A 26,101-nucleotide genomic window follows, 5' to 3' on the forward strand; every position below is an offset into this window, starting at 1 on the left:
AACAAAATATAATCTGTAAATTGAATTACAAGGTAGAGAGTATCAGCTTTACCAGGTGGACCAGACTGGAAACACAATCAGATGAGCTAATTCTACTTTATTGTAAGGCTATATTAACAGGATCTTGCAAGTCTGAAAGTACAAATCTCCTGCCATCTCCTTTAAACCCTGAGAAACAGGGAGGGTTCCTTCTGAACCTCTTGCTCTGCCCACTATCCAGCTGCGGGCTATGCTGTCTCTTATCTGACTGTTTCCTAGGCAGCATCTCTTCGCCTGGTCTCCCAAGGTCTTTCCCACATACCATTACAGTAAGGAAGATGACCTTGATGGAGATATGTAAGGTTCCTTGCTAGGGCAACAAGGGGTAAAGTATATCTTAAGTCCACAACAGACAAATAATATTTGGAAGAGGCTCAGACAGACACCTCCCTAATTCACACAAGGGGAGAAGGAACAGCATGGTCCAACTTGCAAGATTCTGTTATAATAGCCATCTCAATAAAAGTAGTTTTAGCCTTCCTCTGGAGTTATATTCTTGGCCTGGTCTACCTGGTGGGACTGACAGGAGTTTTAAAACAGTGTAAATGCAAGTTTTTTTCCGTTCTCTTTTTCCCACCTTTATTTGATATTTTTCTTTTTGCTGCCAGCTCTTCCTCCTGGAGGAGATGCGAGAAAGAAAGTTTGATGGGTACGCCCGCGTCATCCAGAAAGCATGGCGCCGTCACATTGCCATCAGGAAGTACGAGCAAATGCGAGAAGAAGGTAAGAATGGCCCTTGTTCTCAGGACGTGATGGTATGAAGGATAGTAACTGCAGGTGAGATTCAGAGCCGTTTATGCCCAGTAATCAATAACATTATTATCAGTCATAATGATCTGTACCAGTGTTTCTCAACCTTGGCAACTTTACGATGTGTGGACTTCAACTCCCAGAATTCCCCAGCCAGCATGGGAATTGAAGTCCCCAGTCAGCATTCTGGGAGTTGAAGTCCACACATCGTAAAGTTGCCAAGGTTGAGAAACACTGATCTATACAGAATCATCAATGTGTATCACACTTCAATGAATGCAAGAAGCTCAAGATATTTGCAAACTAAAATTCAGCAGCAGGGGAAATAATAGAGGAAAGAGGAGCAAAGTGTAGAAAACAGAAGCATATTGCATATAAATTGGTTTACTTGCAGGCAGGGATATCTGAAGGGGAGGAAGTAAAAAAGTTAAGATGGCGTTTGCGGCTGTGTAGTTAAATCCTCACACCTTGTTTGACATGCAGTGCCCCCAAGAAAGGGGCGAGGCTTCGATCCCCCAGTTGCCACCACCATCTTGACTTTTTTGCCCCTACCCCACCCCTACCGTCAGCCCTGGTTGCAGGTTTTTGGGTTTTTTGTTTGTTTTTAAGTACAGCCCTGGCCTTCTGGTTAGTTCTCACCTCGAACTTTCTATTTTCTCTTCCCCCGTTATCCCTTCTCTGTCTAGCATCCCATATCCTATACAACTTCAAAGAGAGACGACGGAACAGCATCAACCGGAATTTTGTGGGTGATTATCTGGGCATGGAAGACAAACCAGAGCTGCGCCAGTTCTTGGGCAAAAGGGAGAGAATCGATTTTGCCGATTCGGTCACCAAGTACGACAGGCGGTTTAAGGTAAGATGGAGGTTTATCTTCCATCCTGAGGTGAAGAACCAAACGCTACTCTTCTCAAACCTTCCTCTTTTTTCCAAAACCTGGGAGAATTCTTGGCGTTTGTCGAGAGTTTTAGAATGTTGAAACAGCTTCACAAACTTTCTTCAGTAAGTCTGAATTATTATCTCTGATTTACAGTTAGGAAAGATGGAGACTTATAAAGGACAGTGATACCAAGCATGCTATGGATGCCTCTGCAAATGAGGAGGTATTTCACCCAATATTAGAGAGGTGGCTGGCATGGATGCTATCCTTGCCAAGATGTATACTTGCAAAGGGCTAGCACTTTTCTTAACCTTAACAACATTAAGATGAGTGGACTTCAACTCCCAGATTTCCCCCAGCCCGGGAATTGAAGTCCACACAGCTTAAAGTTGCTGAGGTTGAGAAACACTGGATTAGAGGACCTTTAAAATATATTGTGATCCCAAACTCCTAAAATTCCATTTCAGAAATTGTTGTTCTGAACACCAACAAGTGTCCAGGCACGTAATTTTTTCTTGGTTTCTATCTGAAGCAGGAGGCTTCAGAAGAACTGACTTAGATCAGACCAAAGACCCATCCAGTGCATCACAGAAAATTACTGTCAGCTCATTTGGCCATATGCCTTTCCCTGCTCTTTATATTCTGCATAGGGTATTGAGAAATGTATACTACTGTTGAACATGGAGGTTCTGTTCCACTAGCAACAATAATGGCAATCACCTCTACCTTGTTTTGGTGACTTTCCAGTCTTCTGTATCTTAAGGATTCTAAGGCCAATCCTGCTGGCTGGTTTTGGTTTTTGAAATGGTATGTGGGAATGTCCTTGGGAGACAGGAGGAAGAGCCACAGACTAGACAACTGTCATGCAAAAGGTCTCTCAGCCCACAGAAACAGAGGAGCATGGGGAGCATCTCAGAAGGGTCCCTCCTTAGTTTTCTGGAGAGTAAAAGGAAAGGAGGGGAGAAATATTTTCAGACTTGCATACTTATAACCTTACAATAAAGACAGAGCTGGTATTAATTGTTGTGCTTCTTGTCCGGACTACCTTGAACAGCTAACAGTTTTCTTGATGAAGCTGGACACTGGTCATTTTTGTTTTTTGTACTTTGTGTTTTTCTTGGGAGCTGTGCAGTGTATGAATATATGAAAATAAATAAGGATTGGCACTTTGGATGCCAGCACCCAAGGCTGCCCCTCCCCCTTTGCATTCATTCATTTTCATTCATTCATTCATTCATTCATTCATTCATTCATTCATTCATTCATTCATTCATTCATTCTGTTTTTAATTCTCCTACCTCAACAAAAGTTTTCTGAGTAGATTACCAGCTGTAAGAGTTCACACTTCTTGCCATCCATCTCTTCTTTTTCTTCTGCACAGCCCATCAAGCGGGACTTCATCTTAACACCCAAGCACCTGTATCTGATTGGCCGAGAGAAAGTGAAAAAGGGTCCTGAGAAAGGCCAGATCCGGGAGGTGCTGAAGAAAAAGTTGGAGGTCCAAAGAGTCAATAGAGTGTCTCTCAGGTGAGCGGCATTCCCCTCCCCGCCCCCATCAAAGGCAACAAGACCACATCCCTGGGCCCCAGCCATTCTTAAGTTTGAGAAACAGAGTTGCCCATCCAGCCATCCAGCCTGTTCTGCATTTCCTAAACTGTAAAGGAATTTGGAGCTGACTTTGGGGATACTGTAGGGGAGGAACAAGTGAGCCATTAAGGGGGAAACTGCAGAAAAGATTACACAGTCCAGAGAAAGAGGGAAATGTGAGAAGGAAACTAAAAAAAAGTCATGCCTTAATTTTAGTTTAGAACAGTGTTTCTCAACTTTGGCAACTTTAAGATGGGTGGACTTCAAGTCCCAGAATTCCCTGTGACTGTGAATCTGACTATAGTTTACATCATCATCATCATCATCTCATCCACAGCAGGCAAGATGGGGCAGGTTAAACACTTCCTCCCCTGCTGGAGACTTGAAAGGCATTGCTCACCTCAAGCTGCTCTTTGTTTGCTGCGGTGGGGGAGCAGCTGCTCCCAGGGCAAAGAAATGTCAGCTTCAGAAAAGCATTTTTCAGGAAAGGAAAGAGTTAAATTCCTTTTATGCATAATAATGCATAATAATTACCTCTTAATTCCTGCACCCATTTCCTAGGCTTGTGCAAAACCATAAACAAATCAAAGGAACCAGGTTGACACAACAGGGGCAAAAAAACTGAACCAAGATTAGCGTTATTCAGTCTTTAGAAGAGAATATATGTAGCTCAGAGTCGCATTGTGGAGTCCTTGGGGTTCTCTGAGCTTGGTTGTTTTCTTTCAGACGTTTCGTTACCCGCCTAGGTAACATCTTCAGTGCTAGAAAGGAGTGGGGTTTGTTCTCTGTTTATATACAGTAGCTTGCCCTGTCAGTGTTGGTGGGGGTGGGGGTTTCTCCTTGGTAGTTCCTTGATTAGGCTGTTGTTTACTGTTTGATTGTTTGATTGTGATGTTAATCCCTGCTTATCTGGGTGTTGACTGCTGGCGAGGAGGTGTTCTGGTCTTTTGCTTCCTTTTTATTGTCTCTTTTGAATAGTGTATAAATGTTTATCTCTATGTGCCTGTTGATGGCTGACTTGTCTGAATAACCAAGCTTCCAGAAATTCCCTTGAGTTTTTGGATTCAGCTTGATCTAAGATGCTAACAGTTTCCCATTGTTGAAACTATGGTAAAGTTTGTCCATGTGTTGTGAGATTAAGGAGTTTTCATCGTGTCTTCTGACTGCTAGTTGGTGTTCATGGATACGCTCTGCTAGCCTTCTGCCTGTCTGTCCTACATAGTGGCTGTTACAGTCCTTACACTCTATGTTGTAGATGACTGCTGTTTTTTCTTCTTGAGCTACTGGGTCTTTTGGTTTACTAAAGATGTTTTGGAGTGCCTTATCCAGTCTTTGCATAGTTTAAGAAGGAATCTACCAACTCTTTAACTGATCAGGCAGAACATTCCATGTAGCCAATGATTTGATGATTCTCTTTGCTCTTTACAGTTCACCTTTCCTTAAGCCTGGCCCTTTATTTGCATTAAATTCTCTGCTCCTTGCTGGGCCCTCCTGAGGCTCTGAGGAATCTGTACTGCTTTCCAGAGAACTAACATCCCTTCCTTTTTTCTTTTTCTTTTCCTCCTGGCTCTTTTCTTCTGGGGCTCCCCAGCACAAAACAGGATGATTTCTTCATCTTGCATGAAGCTGAGGCAGATACACTCCTGGAATCCATCTTCAAGACAGAACTCATTAGCCTTCTGTGCAAACGCTACGAGGAAGCCACCCGAGGAAAGCTCCAACTCCATTTCAGTGACACGTGAGCAGACAAGATGGTTGGCCAGAAACCTAATTTATTTGCCAAGGGCTGCTCAAAGCAAAACCAGTTCCCTGAACAATAGGATTCCAATTCAGAACCTCATTCAGCTTCTCAATCATTGCTGTGTTTCCCACAGCAACCATGAGCTAGAAGCATGCTTGTTTTTGTTCTTGCCATTCCTTTTAGCTATAGATTCATCAGTCTTCAGATTCAACTGGACTGGAAGCAGGAAGCCCCCTGAGTCTAAAAAGAAAACCTGCTTAATCAAACCAAAAAGCTGTTTAGAGATCCTTTTTTTCAAGCAAGGGTATCTGCAAGGGGGGGACAACAAGGTCAAAATGGTGGCCATCTTGACTCTTGTTGACCCCCTTGCAGATGGCTATGTAAACAAGAAGCAGAACTTTGATCATGCAGCTGTGGCTGCCACTTTAACTTTTGTGCCCCCCCAGATGCCCCTGGTGATTAATCCTCCACTGTTCTTCCCCAGCAGCAGAACAGAAACATACAAATAATCTTCATGATGGCTAACCATTTATGGTCCACTCGTCCATAAATTTGTCTAATCTCCTTTTAAAGCTACGTTTATGGCCATCACCACATCCAGTGACAATTGCTTAATTTTGGCTTGGATAAAGAAGTCATTCGTTTTTGCCGTCCTTAAAGCCGGCCCTACCAAGGGGCAAAATGGTGCTTTGGTCCATCTGGGCTCTGCTGGACTCCATGTGATGAATCACTGAAGGCAGTTCAGTCCGCGCCCAAACGTAGCATGAGAAGGGCTGCAAACTAGACGTTGCCTCCCCCTCACCTCTTTTAGACCAGGGCAAACCTTAAGTGTAATAATCTGGATTGATTTCCCCTTTCCTCATTTCAGACTACAATTCCGTGTGAAGAAGGAAGGCTGGGGCGGAGGTGGCAACCGAACCGTGACTTTTATGAGCGGTCCAGGTGGCGTGGCTGTTCTCAAATCATCAGGAAAAAATCTTTGTGTCAGCATTGGGAGCGGGCTGCCCAAGAATTCCAGTAAGTCTCAGGCTTACGGCTCTCGTCTGAGAGGCTAAAGGAGGGGGCCAATTCCAAGTTGAAGGAATCTGGTCAGATGAGCTTTTTCTGGTACTCTTCCTGCATCAATCATTTCTGATGGTTGTTTTGGCTTCTGGAGACCAGGAGAAGGGGAGGGGAGGGAGGCTAAGATTTCAAAACCATACCCCCATCTCCAAGGGAAGTTTCAACCAGGGATAAGCAAAATGTCCATTTTGGATTCTCTCCATTTCTCATTTTTTTGTCTATTTGCCCATTTTCTTTCTTCTTAGTTTCTCAATTTTTCTTTTATAAATTTGAGCCTTTGTTTTTTTAAAAAAACACCATTTGCAGTCAAGGGTCTCTACAGAATTATGCATCTTCCTCCAAAGATACATAATTTGTTTTTGCGATCTTGCTTAATAGATCATATGGGCAAAAGGTTTTCCATCATCAATTTTATTTACGTACATTGTTTGAATGCACTTTTGTGCTGAGCGTTTTTAAAAAGATGTTGCTTTTTTATTGGGAAAAGACACTGCAAAATAAAAATTAAGCAAGCACAACTGAGTTTTGGCTCATCAACATGTTCAAAAAGGGCAGTCAGATCAATATGAATTCAGCTTTGCTAACTTCTCTCCCACCCCTAGTTTAAGCTTATAGGGAGCCAATATAATACACCGGGAAAACCTATCCGTTAAAATGCCAAAATGTATTTTTTTTAAAAATTCTAAGTTGGCATCGAAACAATTGCAGTGCTAATGTTAGCCAAACTTTGAAATGGGTGGGATTTCTTTATTCCATTCTGTTTGGCCACACAGAAGGTTTCTCTTCTTTGTGGCCAAATAGAATGAATGAATGAATGAATGAATGAATGAATGAATGAATGAATATGAATATGAATATGAATATATATATTATATATATATAACTAGGGGTGGGAGAGAAGTTAGCAAAGCTGAATTCATATTGATCTGACTGCCCTTTTTGAACATGTTGATGAGCCAAAACTCAGTTGTGCTTGCTTAATTTTTATATATATATCTCCCAACTTACAAATGAAAAAAAAGACAATCATAAAACTAATCAACCAGCAACGCTCGCTCAACCTCCCAGCCCAAACACCTAGGGGAATATCCAGGTTTTGAGTGCCTTGCGAAAGGCTTGCAAGGTTGGGGCCATCCAAAGGGATGCTGTTCCACAGGGCAACCATTGCAGCAGAGACAGTGCCATTCCTGGATCCAAAAAGGTGAGATTGTATAATGAAGGGGACCTGGAGCATGCTCTCCTTGTTAGTCCTGCTGTGAGCAGAAATACTTGCAGATAGGCTGACCCACAAATGGTCTAGCCCTATGCTGATGTAGGGCTTAATTTATTCATTTATTTAAATCCATTTAAATCCATTCTTGGAGATTGCCTGGACAAGTCCCTGCAGTTTCCTTGGCAAGGCTTTTTGGAAGTGGTTTGCCCTTGCCTCCTTCCTAGGGCTGAGAGAGAGTGACTGGCCCAAGGTCACCCAGCTGGCTTTGTGCCTAGGCAGGACTAGAACTCCCAGTCTCCCAGTTTCTAGACTGATGCCTTCACCACTAACCAAACTGGCTGTCAGGGGCTTTATAGATATGCCTAAAGTACTTGAAAAACTTCTTTCACTGATGGTCTCACATCACAGGTTGCCCATAGAGAACACTGAGCTTCTGCAGATACAGTATTTGTTTGAGGCATTTAAAGGTAAAAAATGCCATCTGAGAACTTCCGCCCAACTTTCTTTCATCATGTGTTTCTCATCCGACAGAGCCAACCAGGAAAGGAATCCAACAAAGCAGAGGGAATTATCTCAAGCACCCACCACCATCCCGAGTGGCTCCACCAGCTCCAAGAGGTAGGAAGACTCTGCACAGCTTCTAAGACTATTTTGAGACAGTTACGAAGGAGAGAAGTGGGGAGAACGTTTGAGAGCCTAGGTGAGGAATGAATGAAAAGGTGGTTTAGCCAGGGATGGAAAACCTGCAGCCCCAAGCCATGTGGTAAACCTCCCAGCCTCTTTTCAGTGACCCCCAGAGCCCCCAACGTGGCCTTACTAATACGCAGAAGCAAATCACTGAGTTGGGGTCATAGGTTTCCTTCTTTTTGGTTGAAAATAAATTAAAAAATAGGGGTCTTAAGCTGCTACTTAAGTCGTCAAACAAACCCAAAAAAAGCTAGGCTACACCAAGAACAGAAAATAGAAGGTAAAACATCCAGCCCTGATCCTTTTATGATGTCATTGTTATATTCAGCCACTTTCAGAAGTGGAAAGATGATGGCTGGATACACACAACTGAATTTACTTATTGGGGGGGTGGGGGGGTTGCCCCATACCCTAAACTTAGCAAATAGCTGGGCATAGAGGAATACAGAGAGCGTCGGTGAAGGAATGCAAGATCTGCTAGCAGAACCATTCAGAGATAATAAAGGAAAAAGCAAAGAGCAACTCAGCCCTGGGAAGGGAGGGAGTATGAGAAAGAGATTCAGAATAGCCCCGCCTTGATTCTGTTTGGCATAAAAGGAGGCAGAGGGAAACTCTGGCAGGCTTTCAAGATTCTGCTATTATACCCTATACTATACTGAGATTCTGATATTATACCCTATACCAGCATTTCTCAACCTTGGCCACTTTAAGATGTGTGGACTTCAACTCCCAGAATTCCCCAGCCAGCCATGGAATTCTGGGAGTTGAAGTCCACACATCTTAAAGTTGCCAAGGTTGAGAAACACTGCCCTATATTAATAAGGTAGAGTCCCAGTAGTCCTTGTGGTGTTTGTTTCCTAACCTGGCCTACCTCAAAGGACTGACACTAGATTTGCATAGCAGAATATGCCTCCCCAACTTAACCCAGATTAAAACTAACCATGCTTGTAAGATATTTTATGTAAACTAAGTTTCTAGATGTTGGTTAGGCATGGACTACAGGTTCGCCCTGTTATCTAATGAGTCTGCCCAGAGTATTGAAAAGGGTCCAAAAGAGAATCAGATTCAAATTCACTTGCTCAGTTGGAAAATTTGGAATAGCCACAGAATTTCAAGTGATCTGCTTTTCAGGTGTGAGAAACAATCCCACATATATGAGGTGGACATTTCAGCAGACATGGGCCATGTATCCCTTTAATGAGAAAACTAGTAAGAGAGTTAGTTATTTTTAAAAATGACTTCTACCTTAACCCTAACCCTACCTGTGCAAAGCATCAGATCATCAGAGCAAGAACATATCTTAATAATATAAAAGTAATATCCAAACCATTTGTTAAATACTAGGAACAACAAATAAATAAATGGCCTGGGCTTTTGTTGAGATAAAAATAATGCAGTAAAGATAATTTTGACCACATTTTTTTCAGAACAGGCTGATTTATCAGTTCATACAGTATATAAAGTTCACTTTCCTTTATCATACTACTAAGTCTTTGACAAGTTACAAATTAAACCTAAAATACTAGTGTGTAAGTAGAAAATAATTATTATTTAGGGGATAATAATTTCTGCAATTTCAGATTTGTTTTTAAAATATATGTATCCTACCTACCATGCTATACATCTCCAGAGAGTGTAGTACATTGAGATATATTTAACACAATTTACATAAAACTTTACAAAAAGTGCTGGATGATGTGAAAGATCTTGAAACAGTTATTTTTTTTTAAAATAGAGTCACTAAAGTTTTAAATATTTCAGCTCAGAGAAATAAACTGATTCAGCAACCTAATATTTATGCATTAAAACTTTCCCTTTAGGAAAGGAGGCCTGAGGAAAAAAATTGATGTGTGATTTTTTGACTAGCCAGCATGTACTGGGAATTCTGGTAGTTGAAGTCCATACATCTTAAAGTTGTCAAGTTTGAGATACACTGATCTAGAGAGTTTAGCAGCTGGAATCCACTAAATATGCTGGACTATAATATCAAAATTTCAAGCCTGCATGGTCTTAGGATCTGTAGGAGTTTGAGGGAGACCACTAAAACTTTTAAGAATTAAGCCTCCTATAAAACCATGCCTTGCATTAAAAATACCTCAGATCTCCTCCAGAATCTAAGCAAGGAGCAAGAAGGGAACATATGGAGAACAAACTAGTGTGTAAAAAGTAGATTGTTTAGTAAGACTGCTGTTACATCACCTCTAGGAAGAAATCAATCACACATCTGTAGGAATGGAGCCGCTCAACTTCCTTATAACAGCAGACCACAGGAACAGACTTACTGCACTCCCCGAAGGCCTGGACCAGGACCCCCGGCCACCACGCTTCCCAAGCAAAGTATGGCCCGGCGCCCAAAGGCAAGGGTACCACCTGATTACAACATGGAGTTCCTCAGTGTCCCAGACCAGGGCATGGCAGGGTATGTGCTACTTTGGAAATGTTACTTGAGGTTATTGTCTCTCCTGTGGAGGAAGAGCAGAGATACATTAAAGGCTTGGCTGAATTGTGTGTGTTGGGGTGGGGGGTGCCCAGCTAGGAAGCAATATGTAGATGACTTTGTTGTTGTTCAGTCGTTAAGTCGTGTCCGACTCTTCGTAACCCCATGAACCATATCACGCCAGGCCTTCCTGTCCTTCACCGCCTCCCTGAGTTTGCTCAGTTTCACGCTCATTGCTTCAGTGATGCTATCTAACCATCTCATCCTCTGCCGTCCCCTTCTCCTTTTGCCTTCCATCTTTCCCAGCATCAGGGTCTTCTCCAAAGAGTCCTCTCTTCCATTAGGTGATCAAGCTGAGCTTGAGCTTCATTATCAATCCTTTCAATGAGCAGTCAGGGTTGATTTTCTTGTAGATGACTTTAGCTGATCTCAAAAAGCTACAGAGATTCACATCTAGCTAATACTTGGATGGGAACTAGTAGGAAGTATCAAGGCTGTTAAGCTAATAGGAAATTTGAAAAAACATATCCTGGAGGAATGCAATAACAAGCCACCGCCATATTGTTGTCAAGAAGACATGGAATCGACCATGAAATATGTTATTTTTGGCTTATGCAGTGTGTGTATGATTCTCCTAAAATGAAAGATGACATTTCTAACAGCTCTCCATTAAAGGAAAATGAACTTTGTTATAAAGTTAGGGTCCCAACCGATCTTAGAAATATGTTTCCTGGAAGTAGGAAGGGACTGTATATGTTTTGACATACATGGCCAAAGCCTTTTAGTAACTAATGTTACTAATGTTATACAAAAACCAAGTCTTTCCCCACTCTTACTTCCAGGTGTCATCTTTGGACAGACAGATACTGCTTTTAAAAGGCATTATATTTTTGCCCCATGTTTAATGGTCTGAGAGACACACTGAAACAAAAGGGAAAAATCTCTAAACTCTATACAGTACCAGTGCTTCTCAACCTTGACAACTTTAAGATATGTGGACTTCAACTCCCAGAATTCCCCAGCCAGCTATGCTGGCTGGGGAATTCTGGGAGTTGAAGTCCACATATCTTAAAGTTGCTAAGGTAGAGAAACACTGTTCTGTACCAAGAAAAACTTTAATAAATATCAGCACGTTTGTGAGCATATGCAAATGTATGCAAACTTTCCATAATTTGATTCTGGTTTGACTAGTTGTGGGGGCAGCATAAAAGCTACGAAACATGAAGCTTTCACAGCTCCAAGCCATGACATTTCACTTCCCCCAAAAATGTGGTCCACCACCATCTCTCCAGATTTATGATTTCAACAGGTGTTTTGCCCACGTACTTTCTGGTTTTACACATCTTTCTTCAGTTAGGATGGCTAGATATTTGCAATAAATTTCACACTAACCTCTTTGAGAACTCTAAACTCCATGTTAAACCTGAATACCTCCCACTCCCCACCCCAGGATGGTGACACCATCTTAATATGCAGCCTAGGAATACTTGTGAGAACATCTCTGGTTAGAAGCCTCCCTTTGCAAGATTTGAATTAAAAGGACCACAGAATTTGACGTAGTTGTCCAGAGAGTTGGCCACCTAGCTTGCAATACGCTTAATCCTGTTAACAAATTAGCCCATTTCCTGGACTTGCACTGTACGTTGAAATAACCCAAATGATCTGGATTTGCAAGCTCCCCCAAACCACCAAAAGTTAACATAAGCCACGCTTAGGATGTTGTACAAATGTAGCCAGCTGCACTGATGGTAGTTTCACCAGAAGATTGTCCAAAAAAATTAGATAGTGGTGTGATACTTCTTTCTCTTATGTGCATGGTACATAAACCTTTTTATTCCCATGTAATGGTTGAACATATAATGTAGAATGAAGCAAGCATTTATTTTAGTTGTTAAAATAAAAGGTTATATTTCATTCTGTCCTGTCCTTCACATGCATAGAATAAGATGATCTTTCTCATCCTCAATCCAAAACTTTGAGATGGTCTGGGGAATTCTGGGAGTTGAAGTCCACCCATCTTAAAGCTGCCAAGGTTGAGGAACCCTGCTTTGGAGTTCCCTGGCTGGGAGAAGGACATTAGGTTTTTTTCTTTTTCTTGAATATTCTTTGATTGCTGTCGTATGTTATTTTATTATGTCATTTTCTCATACCGCCTTGGAATAAAACCTTAAAATACTCATACTGATGTGGTCATTGCATCCGAATCCAAAAATACTTGTGACCCAACCTTGGTGGGCTGGGGACAGCAATACACCAACTAGGCCTGGGTTTAGTATGGGTTACTCATTTTCTTTTTTCTCCAATTTGTCAGGACACAAAGGAAAAGAAGCATTAGTCAAAGGCCGCCTCCTGCTGCGGGGAGGCCCAAGCCACAACCCAAGGTTTCTGGACCACGCTGCCGTGCTTTGTACCAATATCTTGGCCAGGATGTGGATGAGCTGAGCTTCAATGTGGGTGATGTGATAGACCTCTTGATGGAAGGTAAGGGGACTTTGCTCTGGCCCTGTTGTCATCATTCACCAATCATTTTTGTTGGCAGGGGAATGGAAGTCCCTGCACTTGTGGTTGGGAATATAGTTAGAAGAAATCCATGACTTTATGTTCTGATGTAAGTGGGCCTTTAAGCTTAAAATGAGAATGATTTAAGATGGGACTATTTGCAAAGTTGGAGGGTACTTTATACATACTTTATATATTTATTTTCTTCAAAAATATGACAAAAGTGGGTTTAATCTGTCTGTTTTGCTCACATAGTTGTATATGTATGCAGGCTTGATAAAAAGCGCTTTAAATATAAACGTTGTCTTCAAAAATCTGGAAGTCATAGCTCTAGATACTTGCTTTTGAAGAACAGGACATTTATTTTCAAGATTGCAAGTCTCCCCATGGACTTGGACATGATGGAGAACATTGTATACTAGTCCCTCTGTCTACACGGACCAAGTCCCATATGCTCAGTAATGGCCATGCTGTCTAGGAAGTTGGTCCACTCAACTAGAGGATGCCTAGTTTAGATTAGTCTCCTCTAAATGCTAGTTTTTTGTTGTTGTATTTTATAGATTCCTCTGGATGGTGGAAGGGTCGTCTCCATGGCCGAGAAGGACTCTTTCCTGGGAATTATGTAGAGAAGATCTGAACAGAAATGGCAACCCGAAACAAGGAGTAAGATGCAGGATTGATAGGAATGCGTAAATTGGCCATTTCATGTAGGCAACTCGTGCTAAGCACAAGGAAAAGCCAACCTGCATATTTCTCAATGGCCTTTTTCAAAATAGCAACATTGTTGTCTAGGAACCTCACTTAGTGAGATAAGTCAGTGGAGAGAGAAGACATAAAGGTAATCTTAGTACATCCCTTCACTCGTATTATCTTTTAAGGTGCTCAGATGATATTTAATAAAAGGGTTGGGATGTAGAAATATTTTAAATAACTAGCCAAGGAGTACCAATGCATGTGGGAGGTGCTGCTTGTCTGTCTTGACACCTGATGCAATCTTGTTGGGGCATTATATAATTAAAATACGAAATTTTAAAATACAAGGATTTCACCTATCTTTCCTGGTGTCTAGATATGGCATTTTTTAAACCTTAGAGCTTGTTTATTACTATAGCTGATCAAATCAGTTGCTTAAAAGGGTATCAGGAGAAATTGGATAATTTGGCATCCTCTGCTCACTAAAATATTACTAAAATAATTTTTTTAAAAAACCTAAAATATCCAACTTGGGGTCTTCCAGGCCCAAGTAAAAAATGTTGCCCCCACACTCCATTTGAACTGCAATCAGGACCCAGCTCAAGAAAGAAACCTATTTATTTCTGATTGTTGCTTGCAAGAACTTTTAGAAAAACACCCTACTGGAACCAGAAATAACTTGAAGGCAAAGAAAAAAAACCCCATGAACACCAGCCACACCTCATCCAACTTTAGAGATGCATCACATCATTCTGATTACTTATGGTTAGATTTGTATCCTACCTTTCCTTCAGGAATGCAACGCCATGTACATTTTCCCTAACACTGCATAGTAAGTTGGGCTGAGACAGTGACTGGCCCATTATTATCCAGCGAACTTCTATAGATGAGAGAACACTTGAACCTGGGGCTCTCTACTCTTAGTCCAACGCTGAACCACCACACCAGTTAGGAAAGCTGAGAATTGCAAAATGTTTTGTGGAAAAAAAATGGAAAGAGGTGGAAATTGAATGCAAATATAGGTTGTTTCCCTTTTCTTCCTTGCCCTACCTCAAGGTTGGGCACCTAACTTGCCTGGTTCATGAATCTCTATAGCGTCGTCCTCCAAGCTGATAAATATGTCCCACCACCCTTCAGCTGTTGAGTTGCAGCTCCCAGCATCCCTCACCACGGGCACATTGCTCATCAGCTGCAGGGAACTGTAGCTCGAGAACATAATCCTGAGCTATAGGAGCCACCATAATCTCATCCTAAAACGAGTATTGATTTATGCTGCAGACTGAACTCACGGTTGCCTTGCAAGGATGATCTGATTATGGAAAGAGATGGGCCTAGTATGGTTGTATCAAGAACAGTCTGAGAAACCCACCACCACCACTGGATATGTGTATATTTGATCAAATTTCCTCCCATTGGAACATGATTCTGTTAACATTCTAGTTAACACTGCCTTCATACCAGAGAATGAAGAAATCAATAAATAAGGAAAGATAATAGGAGTCCTGGTTCAGATAAAGAGATAAAATAATTCCTGTATTCGTTTCTTCCCAAACATCAGATCCAGTTTAAGGAGACAAGATTTTTGCACCCCAGCTTGAAATATCAGCGTGTGGAACTTTGGAGTTACCTTCATAGGCTCACCCATTCAATGCTTTGGAAGATCCGGTCTTCAAAATATTACTCTTGTAATACAGTAAAGGCAATTCAGAAAAACAGCGACCTAGAGTTGATTATTTCAGGCTAATTTATCAAGGTAGAGGCAGTAGCACTGACAAATTTATTGCCAAAATTCAAAATTGCCCCAATCATGTTTTCATGTGGGAGGCAGCGGAGAGATGGGAGATCTTATTAGCAGAAAGTCAGAGAGATGAAGGGCTCTGAACCCATCACCATCTTCCTCACAAAATTACTTTCCCATTGCCTGATTCTTCCAGTTTAAGTAACTCCTATGACTGGAGCTCAAGGACAGAGTGCATATGTATGCTTTCCAGTTCCACAACCGTTGTATTTTTAGATGATACACCAATAAATGTTTAATAACTTTTAAAATGGTAATGCAATGTCTATAATTTGACTCCTAACTAGTCAGTGCGGAGGAAGAAAGTCAACCACCCAAAGTGGATTGTTCCATCCAAAATTGGGCACCTAACCTGCCTGGTTCATGAATCTCTATAGTGTCATCCTCCAAGCTGGTAAATGTGCATTATGGTCCCTGTTATCTTAAGCATAGACAGGGATCAGGCAAGTTAAGTTTAACTAAATTTTAGTACACCCGAAGGGTAACAACCCAAGGATAACTCTACACAGCAATTTGTGCCAATTCTTTTCTAAAGAGAAAAGGTTTTGAAACAGTAAAACCAGCAGTAAAGTAAAATATAAACTTTTATTTAGAATTAAAGCGAATACTTCAGTATCACAAACACACAATATTAAACTTCCAAGAAATATACTGCTAATTTGGAGTGAGCATTTATTTTTGCACAATTACAACATGCGGACAAGTCCAGGGAAAAAAAAGAGAAAAGATGACAAAAGTTGGAAATTTTCAACATCTTTCCCACCACCAGAGCAGCTGTCACAATAATTCGTACGAAGAGCAAGTCATTTTATGTGTGTGCATGTATGCTGATGCATAAGATGTTGACAAAATTTCTACAGATTCATCTTTGACAAGGAACAAGCTCTAAAAGGCAAACACTGCAATCTAGTCTTCTTCAGAAGAGTCTCGTTCAAATGTGTACGCCATAAAGCAAGCGTCAGGTCTCTTGGGGACAAGGGGATGCCCTGGTCTCACAATCTCAAAGCCCAAGAAGCTGAAGGTACGGAGCAGCGAAGCTACCGGGAAAACAAGAGGTTTAGTACAAGGTCCTTGAAATACAGGACACAAGGCTAACACACAACCAACCACCCAACCCACTCTACACCCCCTTAGAAGCGCTGTCTGTTCACACGGTATCCTTACCTCTGTCATCTCTGTTCTTGTGGAAACAAATGAACACGTGCTCTACTTGAAGCTGCTCTTCCGCAAACTCAAGAAGAACTGCAAAACTGAAGACAGGAAGAGAGTGAGACACCTTCCCATCCCCTCAGAAGCATTTCAAAGCTATAATTTTTATCTGATGGAAGTTCTGCGATAGGGGAAAGAAGGTAAAGCACAGGTAAAGGGAATATTGTAAATTCAGCAATCTTGATCTATAATCACCTCCTGTATATACTCACAGATAAGCCAAGAATTTTAAGTTCCAAAATACAGCCAAAAAATTTGGTTTGGCTTATCTGCAGCCCAGAGCCCAGATTTTTAAACGCCTGTCACTTTATAAATGGTAATTTAAGAGTTAGTTTGCACTTTCCCACCTGTCGCTGTAGTTAAAATTTCAGGGTCAGCTTATCTGCGGGTGATGCATTTTTCATGGTATTTTGGTTGAAATTTCAAGGATTGGCTTATCCGTGGATGCGCTTATCTGTGATTACATACAATAAGTATATGTGCTTTTTTGCTTTGTAATCTTGTGATCATTTTAAGCTTCATGCTCTTCTAGCTTTACAAGATTACAAAGCAAAAAGCACATATTCAAACCCTGACAGGGAAACACACTATTGATGTAGCTGGTGAAAACTCGTTTTGAGAATTAAAACACATCATTCTCTCGTGCTCCTGAAGACTGCAGGTCACTGGTAACTTTTTCCTCTATCTACTCAGTACTGTTCCAGCTAAACATGAGCTATAGTATCACCTGACAGCAAGTCCCACTAATTAACTAACTTCTGTCCCAAATCCATCAAGATCTAGAGTCTGGCCTCCTCCACAAATGTCTCCTAGGGTCAAGAAATATAAGGGAGAGTTGTGGAAAGTATGAACCAAACTCAAGAAAACAGACAGCACGTGGCATGGGAAAGAGCATAACTGCAAGCATAATGCAGAGAACATAGCATTTGGCAGCTTTGGGCCAAAGACTGTTACAGATATTACTTGAGAATATGAAATTTGCCAATGATCTGACAGCAAGGAAGGCTCATCAACTATTTTGCTCTACCTGTCTTTGCTCCCTTCCGGCAAAGCGCCATTGGGAAGTTCAATATACAAATTGCTGTTATTCAACACAGTTCTCCAACTGATGTGTTTGGCATCCGTCAGCCTGGACTGGATGTTCAGAATTCTTGTCCTGTTACTTGATGTTATTTCCTCTGTTACATTCAGCCGATTATCCTAGGGAAGCAAGGCAGATTTGGATTACTGATAGATCCCCTGAACTATAAGCACACTGACCAAACAATGCATGGACTTGCTCTCCAAACTTTCCAATACCACAAGATTACTTCCTATGCTAGCTAACTTGCCACACCCAATCTTAAGATAGGTACAAATCAGATACTACTTAATAGCCTAGAAACCACCTTCTTTCTTCCACTTCTCAAGCCCTCCCCAATTCAAACTGTATCAATCTCCATTTATAAAGAACACATGTACTTACAGAGTAAAATAAGTTAGCTGAAAGATTGTGATCCCTCCGACTATTCCCTCGCCCACCTGGGATCTTCAGGGGTGGGTGAGGGACATCAGGAGCACCACCGAGGCCCTGGACCCAGGTTACTACAGCAACTGAAAGACACCCTGGAACTAAGAAAGACAGAAATGTTATTGAGGTCAATATTCAAGGGCAGTCTAAATATTTTCACTTCATAGACCAGTTCATGTAAGTGGAATCATGTAAGCTATTTTCAAATAGGTGAAAAATAACACATTACACCTGGCCAGCAAGATGTTATAAACCAGCATATCTAGAAAGCACAGGGTACAAGAAGTCTGGATGATACCATCAGGAAGTGGGATGGGGAGAGTATCTCATTATCGTTCCTCCTCTATGTATCTAGTGGTTTCATGGAACTTCTCAGTCCCACGGATTGTACAGCTACCCTGAGAACCACACTTGGATATATACTGAGTGGGGCAGATTTCAGGGGAAAGTCTCTTCCTAGCTCTGGAAGATCTGACAGGCAAACTTAGAATCTTTATGTACAGTGTTACTCAGAGACTGTGGTAAAAAAAGAACTGTAAATTAACCTTCACTCAGATTACTGTAACACATTCTAACATAGTCTGCCTTTGAAAATGACCCAGAAACTACAACTGGTAGAAAATGCAGCAGCCAGGATGCTAGCAAGCAGGAATACTATTGCAATGTAACATCTATTCCCCAGTTGCTGCGCTGATTATTGACAAGTCTGAATCCAGTTCAAAGTGCTGGGTTTGAACTATAACACTCCACGTGGCTTGGCTCCAGGATACTTCATAGACCAGTTCATGTAAATGGAATCTGCCCAGCTGAGGTGCACATCTAGAGGGAGGAGATTAGGGTTCCATCTTTGCAACAAATCAAGTGGGCATGAATCCAAAGTCAGCTCCTACCTGTTATGGCTGCCCCCTTATGGAATCTATTGGTGTTTTTGAATGCTTCACAAGTGGTAAAGACAATTTTAATGAAGCTTTTTGGAAAATGTTTTGTAGTGTTATGTACTTTTTATTGCTGGGTTGATTTTTCCCTTTTATTATTCTAAACAACCTGGAATCATCTGAGGGGCCAGTATGTAAGTTTTTAGTAAATACATACTGCACTAAAATCAGATCTCAGTCTAACTATACCAAATTAAAAAAGAACACCTTCCTGCAAACATACAATTTCAGACTCACAGTCCCATTTGTTGAATGGTAACACTACGTGAAACAGTCCCTCCATTTGTTTCAGTCTAGTATTTTATGCCTGCTGTTCTCTGGGAATTTTTAGGTTCCAGGTTAAGCGCAGCCATTCATGTCTACTTGGAGGCAAAACATCCTTAGGAATTTTATAGAGAAGCTTAGGACCCTAATTGCTACCACAGTACACAAAACCTCCATTCCTTCTTAGAACTTAGATAGGTTGGCAATCTATTAGATGCCCCCCATAATCTTCCATTGGACTTAAATGCATAGATACATAATGACATTTTAAAAGGATGTGGGTCTGCTGCATTTACACTCAGATATCAATCTCCGTAAGAATTTTGTATGGTAACTGCAATTATGCAATTTAAACATTATGTCAGATTGAAATGAATCCAATGCAGCATTCATTTACCCAGAGGCGATTCTGTGTCGTCAGCATGCAGCTTAACTGAAAGCAATCCTTCTGCCTTTAACACCAGCAGCAGTAACTGCTGTTCCTGCTAGCCCCTCCCTCTGCACCATCCTTCATTCTGCAAGCTCACTGGGGTTGCGTCACCACAGCAGATGCAGCAGATCAAGGTCCCCCTCAGGGAAAATTCTCACAACCATCCTGCCAGCAGCCATTTGCAAAACAGAGAAAAAATTCCACCATTTTGAACAACCTTAAAAATCCTGAAATCTTTTAGCACTATGCATCAAGTTCACATTCCAAAAATAAATGCGTGAACAGCCTGACTTTTTCCCTTCTGCCATATGTGACAGGCTTACAGATTGCAAAAACAATTATTTCCCCCAAATGATACTATGCTGGTTTATGTCTTTTTAGTTCTTCAAACAGGTTTCACTTTCCACTGAAGAACCCCTTTTTTGCACATTACACATAACTGAGCTTTTGTGCTATGTGCTATTTTCTGATAATGTGCATAATGTGCTATGGGGGAGCAGGTTTCACCCCTGCAACTGTTGAGCAACTGTTAAAACACAGTTTTAGGGTTCAGTCATAATACTTTAAGATTTCCTGCTTTGTATGTATTTAGCTGCTGCTTTTACTTTAAATTTTAAATTGTGATTTTATTTTGAAGGATAGTGCACATAATTTAGCAATTAAACAGTCAATTAAGCCCAGAAGAGTAGCTTCACAAAAATTAGGCAGTAAGCTTAACACTGCTACTCTTGCAATCTGAAACAGCATTTCACACCATCATATGGGTAGCTTCAATTACCTGCTGCCTAATGGAGTCCTAAAATGAATAGATAGATCTTGATCTCTTCAGTATACCAGTTATATACTTTATAACAGTTAGACTTTAATTGCTCAAAAAGCCTAAATGTTAGCCTATATGGGTGAACCAAAAAATTCTGGTAAGGTTAGACAAGCTAGATTCAGCCCAGCTCTAGTTTCTTATCATTATCTTCCATACTCAAAAGCTGTATTGTGTCCTGAGGCCATTTCAAAAGCTCTAAATCAAAGCTTTTCACAGGATACATTAGGTATTTCACCTGATATCTGGCATTAATTTCCAGACAGCTAAGCTGAATGGTGTGCTCATTCACACCATTCAAATAAAGTGTGAAATATTCAAGCCCCATTCTCCATTATGTGGAAAATGTTTATGGATAAAACAGCCTATTTTGTATACTTTTTAAAAACAGTTCTTTCCCTGCTTTGTTTAAACCTAACCAAGAGTGGATGTAGAGAAATGGTAGGTAGCTCTTGCAGGCTGTGGGCACGACTAAAGCACACAAACCACATTTTTCTTTAAAAACGTGCTAAACATATCCCCAAGATCTCACGTAGACTGAAATCTTATAAGATACTGGCCATTCATTAAAATATATATAGATATATATTAGATTCTGTTGGCACCATTATTTTAGGTGCAGTAACACCCATCAACATTACGCTGCCAATGTCTGGTCTAGAGAATAAAGGCCCAACCAGTTCTCGGGAAATAATCTATCCCAGCATGATTCATCTACTACATATCCAATAGGCAGAAAGTACACTAAATTGGCTTTGATCAGATTTAAAAAGGCAATTCAGATCTGGTTATTGGGGATGCTAATTCAATCATTCGCATTTATCAAGTTACGTAATTCAACTATCTGCTAAGGACAATTCATATTAAGAGTTTTGCCAAGTTATGTCAGGAGGAAGAAATCTTAACACAGAATTCCCAAGGAAGAAAATAACTTTCATCTCCTATGTTTCTTGCCCTTATTCCATCATATACAACAACTGAGAATAACCCTAGAACAGAGAAAGGAAATTCTTAGATGAACTGCATCGAGTAGAACTGGACTCTACTTTAATGTAACAATTTCCCAACCACAGGAACTGGATGATGTTGGCCTATATCTCCCATTACCGCAATTATTGGTCACGGTGTCTGAGGATTATATGGCATAATTATCTAGGGGGCCAAGATGGGGAACTCTGTAAATGATGCTACATTGAGGCCAGCCTCTCTTTATACCTCACTCAAAACTTCAGCTGGTTCAGCTCTGAAGAATCACTGCAAGCAAACTGTCTTGGTTAGGAAATCCCTACTTCTGAATCTCTTCTTTCCTGACTACATAGCACTATGAAATACTGTGATTTTGACAGAGTTCATAGTTCATACTAAGCCATAATGCATTTGGTTCGACACAGTAGTGTACTGAATGAAACCCTCCAGCTGTAGTTAACCATTGCTTAGCATATGTGAATCCAAATTCAGGAGACCAAAAAATATCAGATTATCTGATAGAGCTATCAGGAATTAGTTCTTAACTTTTAAGGCAGCAGATCACAATTACTGAACAAGAAAATTCTGTGCCACGCAGCCATACACAAGTAAGTTTTCCCATAGGGGCAATGATGTAAACTAAGTGAAGCCATACACAAGGAAGGTTGGGAATTACTTTATTTAAGCCTTTTTGGAGAGTGAGAGATTTTTTTTCCCAATTCTATAGCCCATATTAGAGCATATATTCATTTTCTTGTTTCCTTCCTCAAAATGGTGGGGAACCAAAGCATTTTCCCCCAATCATGATTATAAGGGACTCTAGGGACCACTACTTTAGTCTGTTTCTAACTGCACCCCTGATTTCACTAATGCCACCCACGTTACAAGCTAAGTTACATCTGCTAAAGATGAAATACAAATATTAAAAAAGCAAATTGCCTGCCCATATTTCAGGATACTTCAAGCTGTAATTCAAGCAGCTCCTCTTAAGCAGATATCCTCTAGATGAGTTTATCTACAATTCTTATTGCCAAGGAAGTATGGCCAGATTAATCTGGAAAGCATATTACAATAAAATGCATACAGTTCTCCCTCACCAAACCACAGCATATTATTTTAAAAAAATTATTCTTTGGGCAGCTTAGTTTGCCATAAAATTTGAACAAATGCTTAAGACCTTTTAGTATCCCCCAATTATTAAAAGATGCTTCAATATGGCAGGGGAAGACTACTTCTAATTGTGTGATACTCCTCCCAGATAGGGAAGAGATGAATGTAAGAAAAGCCTGCCAATCAAGCATTTCCTGTCTTACAATAGATCAACCAGATGCATTAGGGAAGTCGTCTTCCACTGTTGCTCCTCAGCAGTTTCTATCCAGCATATCACGGTGCCTGCAATTCATCATCTAATTTGGAGGGGGGCATTATTACATCTAAGCACAGCAGATTGTATGCATCTAAGGACATAGGATTTTTCTCCCCTTTTAATGGAAAGCTACGAATAAGCATTAAACCATATTAGCTGGGGGAGAGATTTTCCCCTCTATGAATATAGGGCTTTTTTCATGTACATCAGGGGAAAGTGGATGATCCAACATAATTCTATCACTCACATATATAGCAAAACACTGTTCTTTCCTAGGGGGCATTTATTCATGCTTGAAAAGACATTTCCTACAGCTACTTGATTGCTGGACCTTATACTACCACTGGGTGCTCAGAAAACAGTAACATCTTAATTTACTTTGAACAAATACACAAATTTTTCCAACTTCCAATTCTCTCCCCTCAAGTATAACTAAAAATTCTCCGCTTTACATAATTGGGGAAAAGGGAAGCTAGAGAATAAAATGAATTCAGGCTTTTTAGCCTCAATACAATCTTATTTCATCCTCCCTGTACTGAGGAAATCACACATACTTTTTATGGGATAGAACAAGTAATCCTTTCTCTTCATGAAGAGACCAATCAGAATTTTTAATTTTCTCCTCCGAGCCCAAAATAGTAATTAGGTATCCACCAGCTTAGGCTGTATCTAAGGGACACGAGGGAAAGTGAGACACCCTCTGTTGATTTATGGGGGGGAAAAATCAATTCCACCTCTTACTACTGTACTCTTCTGTGCGGAAACTACCTAATAAAAGCGTACAGCTAGCAGGAAAGGTGGAGGTCCTACAGGGAACGTTTAAGAACCGCACACTCGGTTCCCTTTTCTTCCTTCCTCTTTTGTGCCAGGCTTTCGGCTTCGAAGTCGGAGGGGGCAGGGGCTGTCCTGCCCCCACGAGCTGCTCTGGAAGCTATAAAAGCTAAAGATCAGGGCCCAAGGGTTTCCTGAACAGCTAAAAACATTGGATGGCAACCCCAATAGCCGCTCCCCGTAGACTAAGTGAAATATACGGGGAGGGAAGGCCGCAGGAGACACGCATCCCTCCCCCGCACGAGCATGACTTGGGAGAACCGGTTCCTAGTAACCATCGTGGGAGGGAGAAGCGGCCCGATCAGCGTCTGAACGAAAGAGGGTGACATCGGTTTCCGAGACCTCTCCCCCTACCCTACTCTTCTGGTGGAGAAAGAGGGGGCGTGGTCCCAGTTGGCACCGCCCCCTCCCTCGTGCTCGGGCGGGGCTTGTAGGGCGAGGCCGCGGGACTAGGCCACAGACCGTGAGGCAAAACCAGGCGTTATTTTAGCCGTTTTCTCTCCTCACCTCCTCAAAGCGGCGTTGGTGGGCAGGGTGGGCATGGTGGCGATACTGGTCTTTTTATTTCCTTCCTTCTCGCGGGCAAAGCAGTGACTGTTGAGGATCCGCTGCAGGGAGGATTTCACCATCCGGGCCGCCCCCTGGTCGCCGAACCCCCGGTCGGGTCTTTGCCCTTTTCTCCTCCTCCTTCCAGCCCCCTCCTTCTCGGCTACCTCTTGGCAAGGACTCCCTTCGTCCTCCTCTCTTCTGCAGCACAAAATGGCGGACGGCAGAGGTCGGCCAACTGCCTTTATATGGCAGTGGGCGGAGATAGTCCCGCCCATCCGTGGCGTAGAATTGCGTGAGCGCACCCACTTGCATTTAACGAAAGCCCTGCCTACTTCCGGTATTTAGGGCAACGCTCTCCCAATTCGAATCTGCTGCCTCGCCAATCCTTCGTGAAAGAATAAGACCACGCCCCCTTCTTGTCCTCCTCCTTCTCCTCCTCCTCTTCTCCTTCTCCACCGTTTGCTCACGCAGTCTCTCTCTCTTTGAGGTAAACAATATTTTCTCTCCCTACCTCCTCGCCTTGAAAGGGGGAGAAGGCGTTTCTGATTGGCTGATGGGCCGCGGCGAAGGATGGGGGAGGAGTTGGTAAAGACTGCGCGTGCGCACACCTTAGTATATTATTCGTTAGGATGGAATAGGCGGGTCCAAGTGGAAAGTTGTCTTTTTTTTCTCATTGGCTTAAGGAAAGTGGACTTAAGCATTCAATTGGTTGTGAAAGGTGCCTTTCTCGAGGGTGACGAGGACAAGCAGGGACAGAATTGTCTCCGCTCGCTGAGGTAGTTGTGCACGATCAAGGGTTTAATGGCGGAAGTGTGAAAACATGGGGCAACCGCAGGGACCCGTTTATTCTGTATGAACTCCAACAGCAAAAATATTTGTAATATGCAATAAACACTCTCCTGTCTTCAACTTGCCCCCTCCGACTCATCCAACAGCCCACTAATGTACACCGCCTTGAGCTCCTGAAGGAATAATTTAGATAGAAATTCCCTGGCCTTCTAATCTTTAATGGCCCCGGGACACAGTTTTCCTCACTATAAGCCTTACGTGTACCGCGATGGCCAAAACTGATAATCACACCAGTTTTCTTTTTAAAAAATCCTCATGGAACAGCATCCCCTTCTTGCTCTTCTTGCTCCACTGAATATTATTATTATTAATGAATAACTTAGAAAGAAGGAAAGACTATTTTTATAAATGAAATTGTTGTAAAGCTCGTATAGGGACCCATTTTGACCAAAAAAAAAAAATTTTTCAAATGCTAAATGGGCCACATCTGAATAGGAAAAATCAAATGCATTAGTACAGGGCAGAGAGTAACCATAGTGGACAGTAATACATGTGAAAAAAATCTAGAAGTCTTGGTCAGTAACAAGCAGAATGTGAGCAAACATTGTGATGCAACCCACAAATGCAATCCTAGGCTGCATCAACAGAAAGAGGGTATCAAGACCATCAAACATGAATTTATCAAATGTTAAGAACCCCACTGTGAAACAGCCTCAGGCAATTTGCCAGTTGTTTTATTCCCTCTTCCCTAAAAGGAAAATGTGAACTCAGTGGCAGAAAACATCCTACAAGTCACCGATTCCCCAGTTAAAACAGTTTCAGATAGCAGGATAAGGGGAAAAATATTTCTAAGATGCTAGAGATATACTGTACTGTACTGTGTTCTTAGTCTACAGAGACGCAGACTGGAATTCAAGTTTATACATTTTCAATTATTTAATAGGTCTTAGATTTACTTTTTATTCATTGTATATTGTTTTGTATGTATCTTATCTGTACGTTATCAAAAGTCCTTAGGGATTCAGTGGGCCTATAAATATAAATGTAAA

At 41.5% G+C, this 26,101-nt stretch overlaps 2 protein-coding genes across 3 annotated transcripts in view; one reads left to right on the forward strand and one right to left on the reverse strand.

Moving 5' to 3' along the window:
- The window catches only part of MYO1F (myosin IF), a 53,475-nt gene extending 39,507 nt beyond the window's left edge, over positions 1–13,968 (forward strand). For both annotated transcript variants that reach the window (XM_088149454.1, XM_088149455.1), the window contains 9 exons: positions 648–762; positions 1,476–1,645; positions 3,051–3,196; positions 4,848–4,994; positions 5,866–6,014; positions 7,804–7,890; positions 10,165–10,378; positions 12,708–12,877; positions 13,456–13,968. In XM_088149454.1, coding sequence (XP_088005580.1) covers positions 648–762; positions 1,476–1,645; positions 3,051–3,196; positions 4,848–4,994; positions 5,866–6,014; positions 7,804–7,890; positions 10,165–10,378; positions 12,708–12,877; positions 13,456–13,532 — 1,275 coding nt within the window. In that variant the 3' untranslated portion in view covers positions 13,533–13,968. The remainder of the gene's footprint in view (positions 1–647; positions 763–1,475; positions 1,646–3,050; positions 3,197–4,847; positions 4,995–5,865; positions 6,015–7,803; positions 7,891–10,164; positions 10,379–12,707; positions 12,878–13,455) is intronic.
- Positions 13,969–16,033: 2,065 nt separating this feature from the next.
- On the reverse strand, positions 16,034–24,345 carry OAZ1 (ornithine decarboxylase antizyme 1). Its single transcript, NM_001305094.1, is given in 5 exon segments — positions 16,034–16,423; positions 16,551–16,636; positions 17,623–17,795; positions 18,061–18,206; positions 24,222–24,345. Coding segments are annotated over 5 exon segments (657 nt in total). The 5' UTR covers positions 24,344–24,345; the 3' UTR covers positions 16,034–16,292.
- Positions 24,346–26,101: the final 1,756 nt, after the last annotated feature.

Source organism: Python bivittatus, unplaced genomic scaffold (genome assembly GCF_059951505.1).
Source record: "Python bivittatus isolate LINGU-HERP-01145 unplaced genomic scaffold, Pbiv_v1 ctg000580_np1212, whole genome shotgun sequence".
NCBI classification, from domain to species: Eukaryota; Metazoa; Chordata; class Lepidosauria; order Squamata; family Pythonidae; genus Python; species Python bivittatus.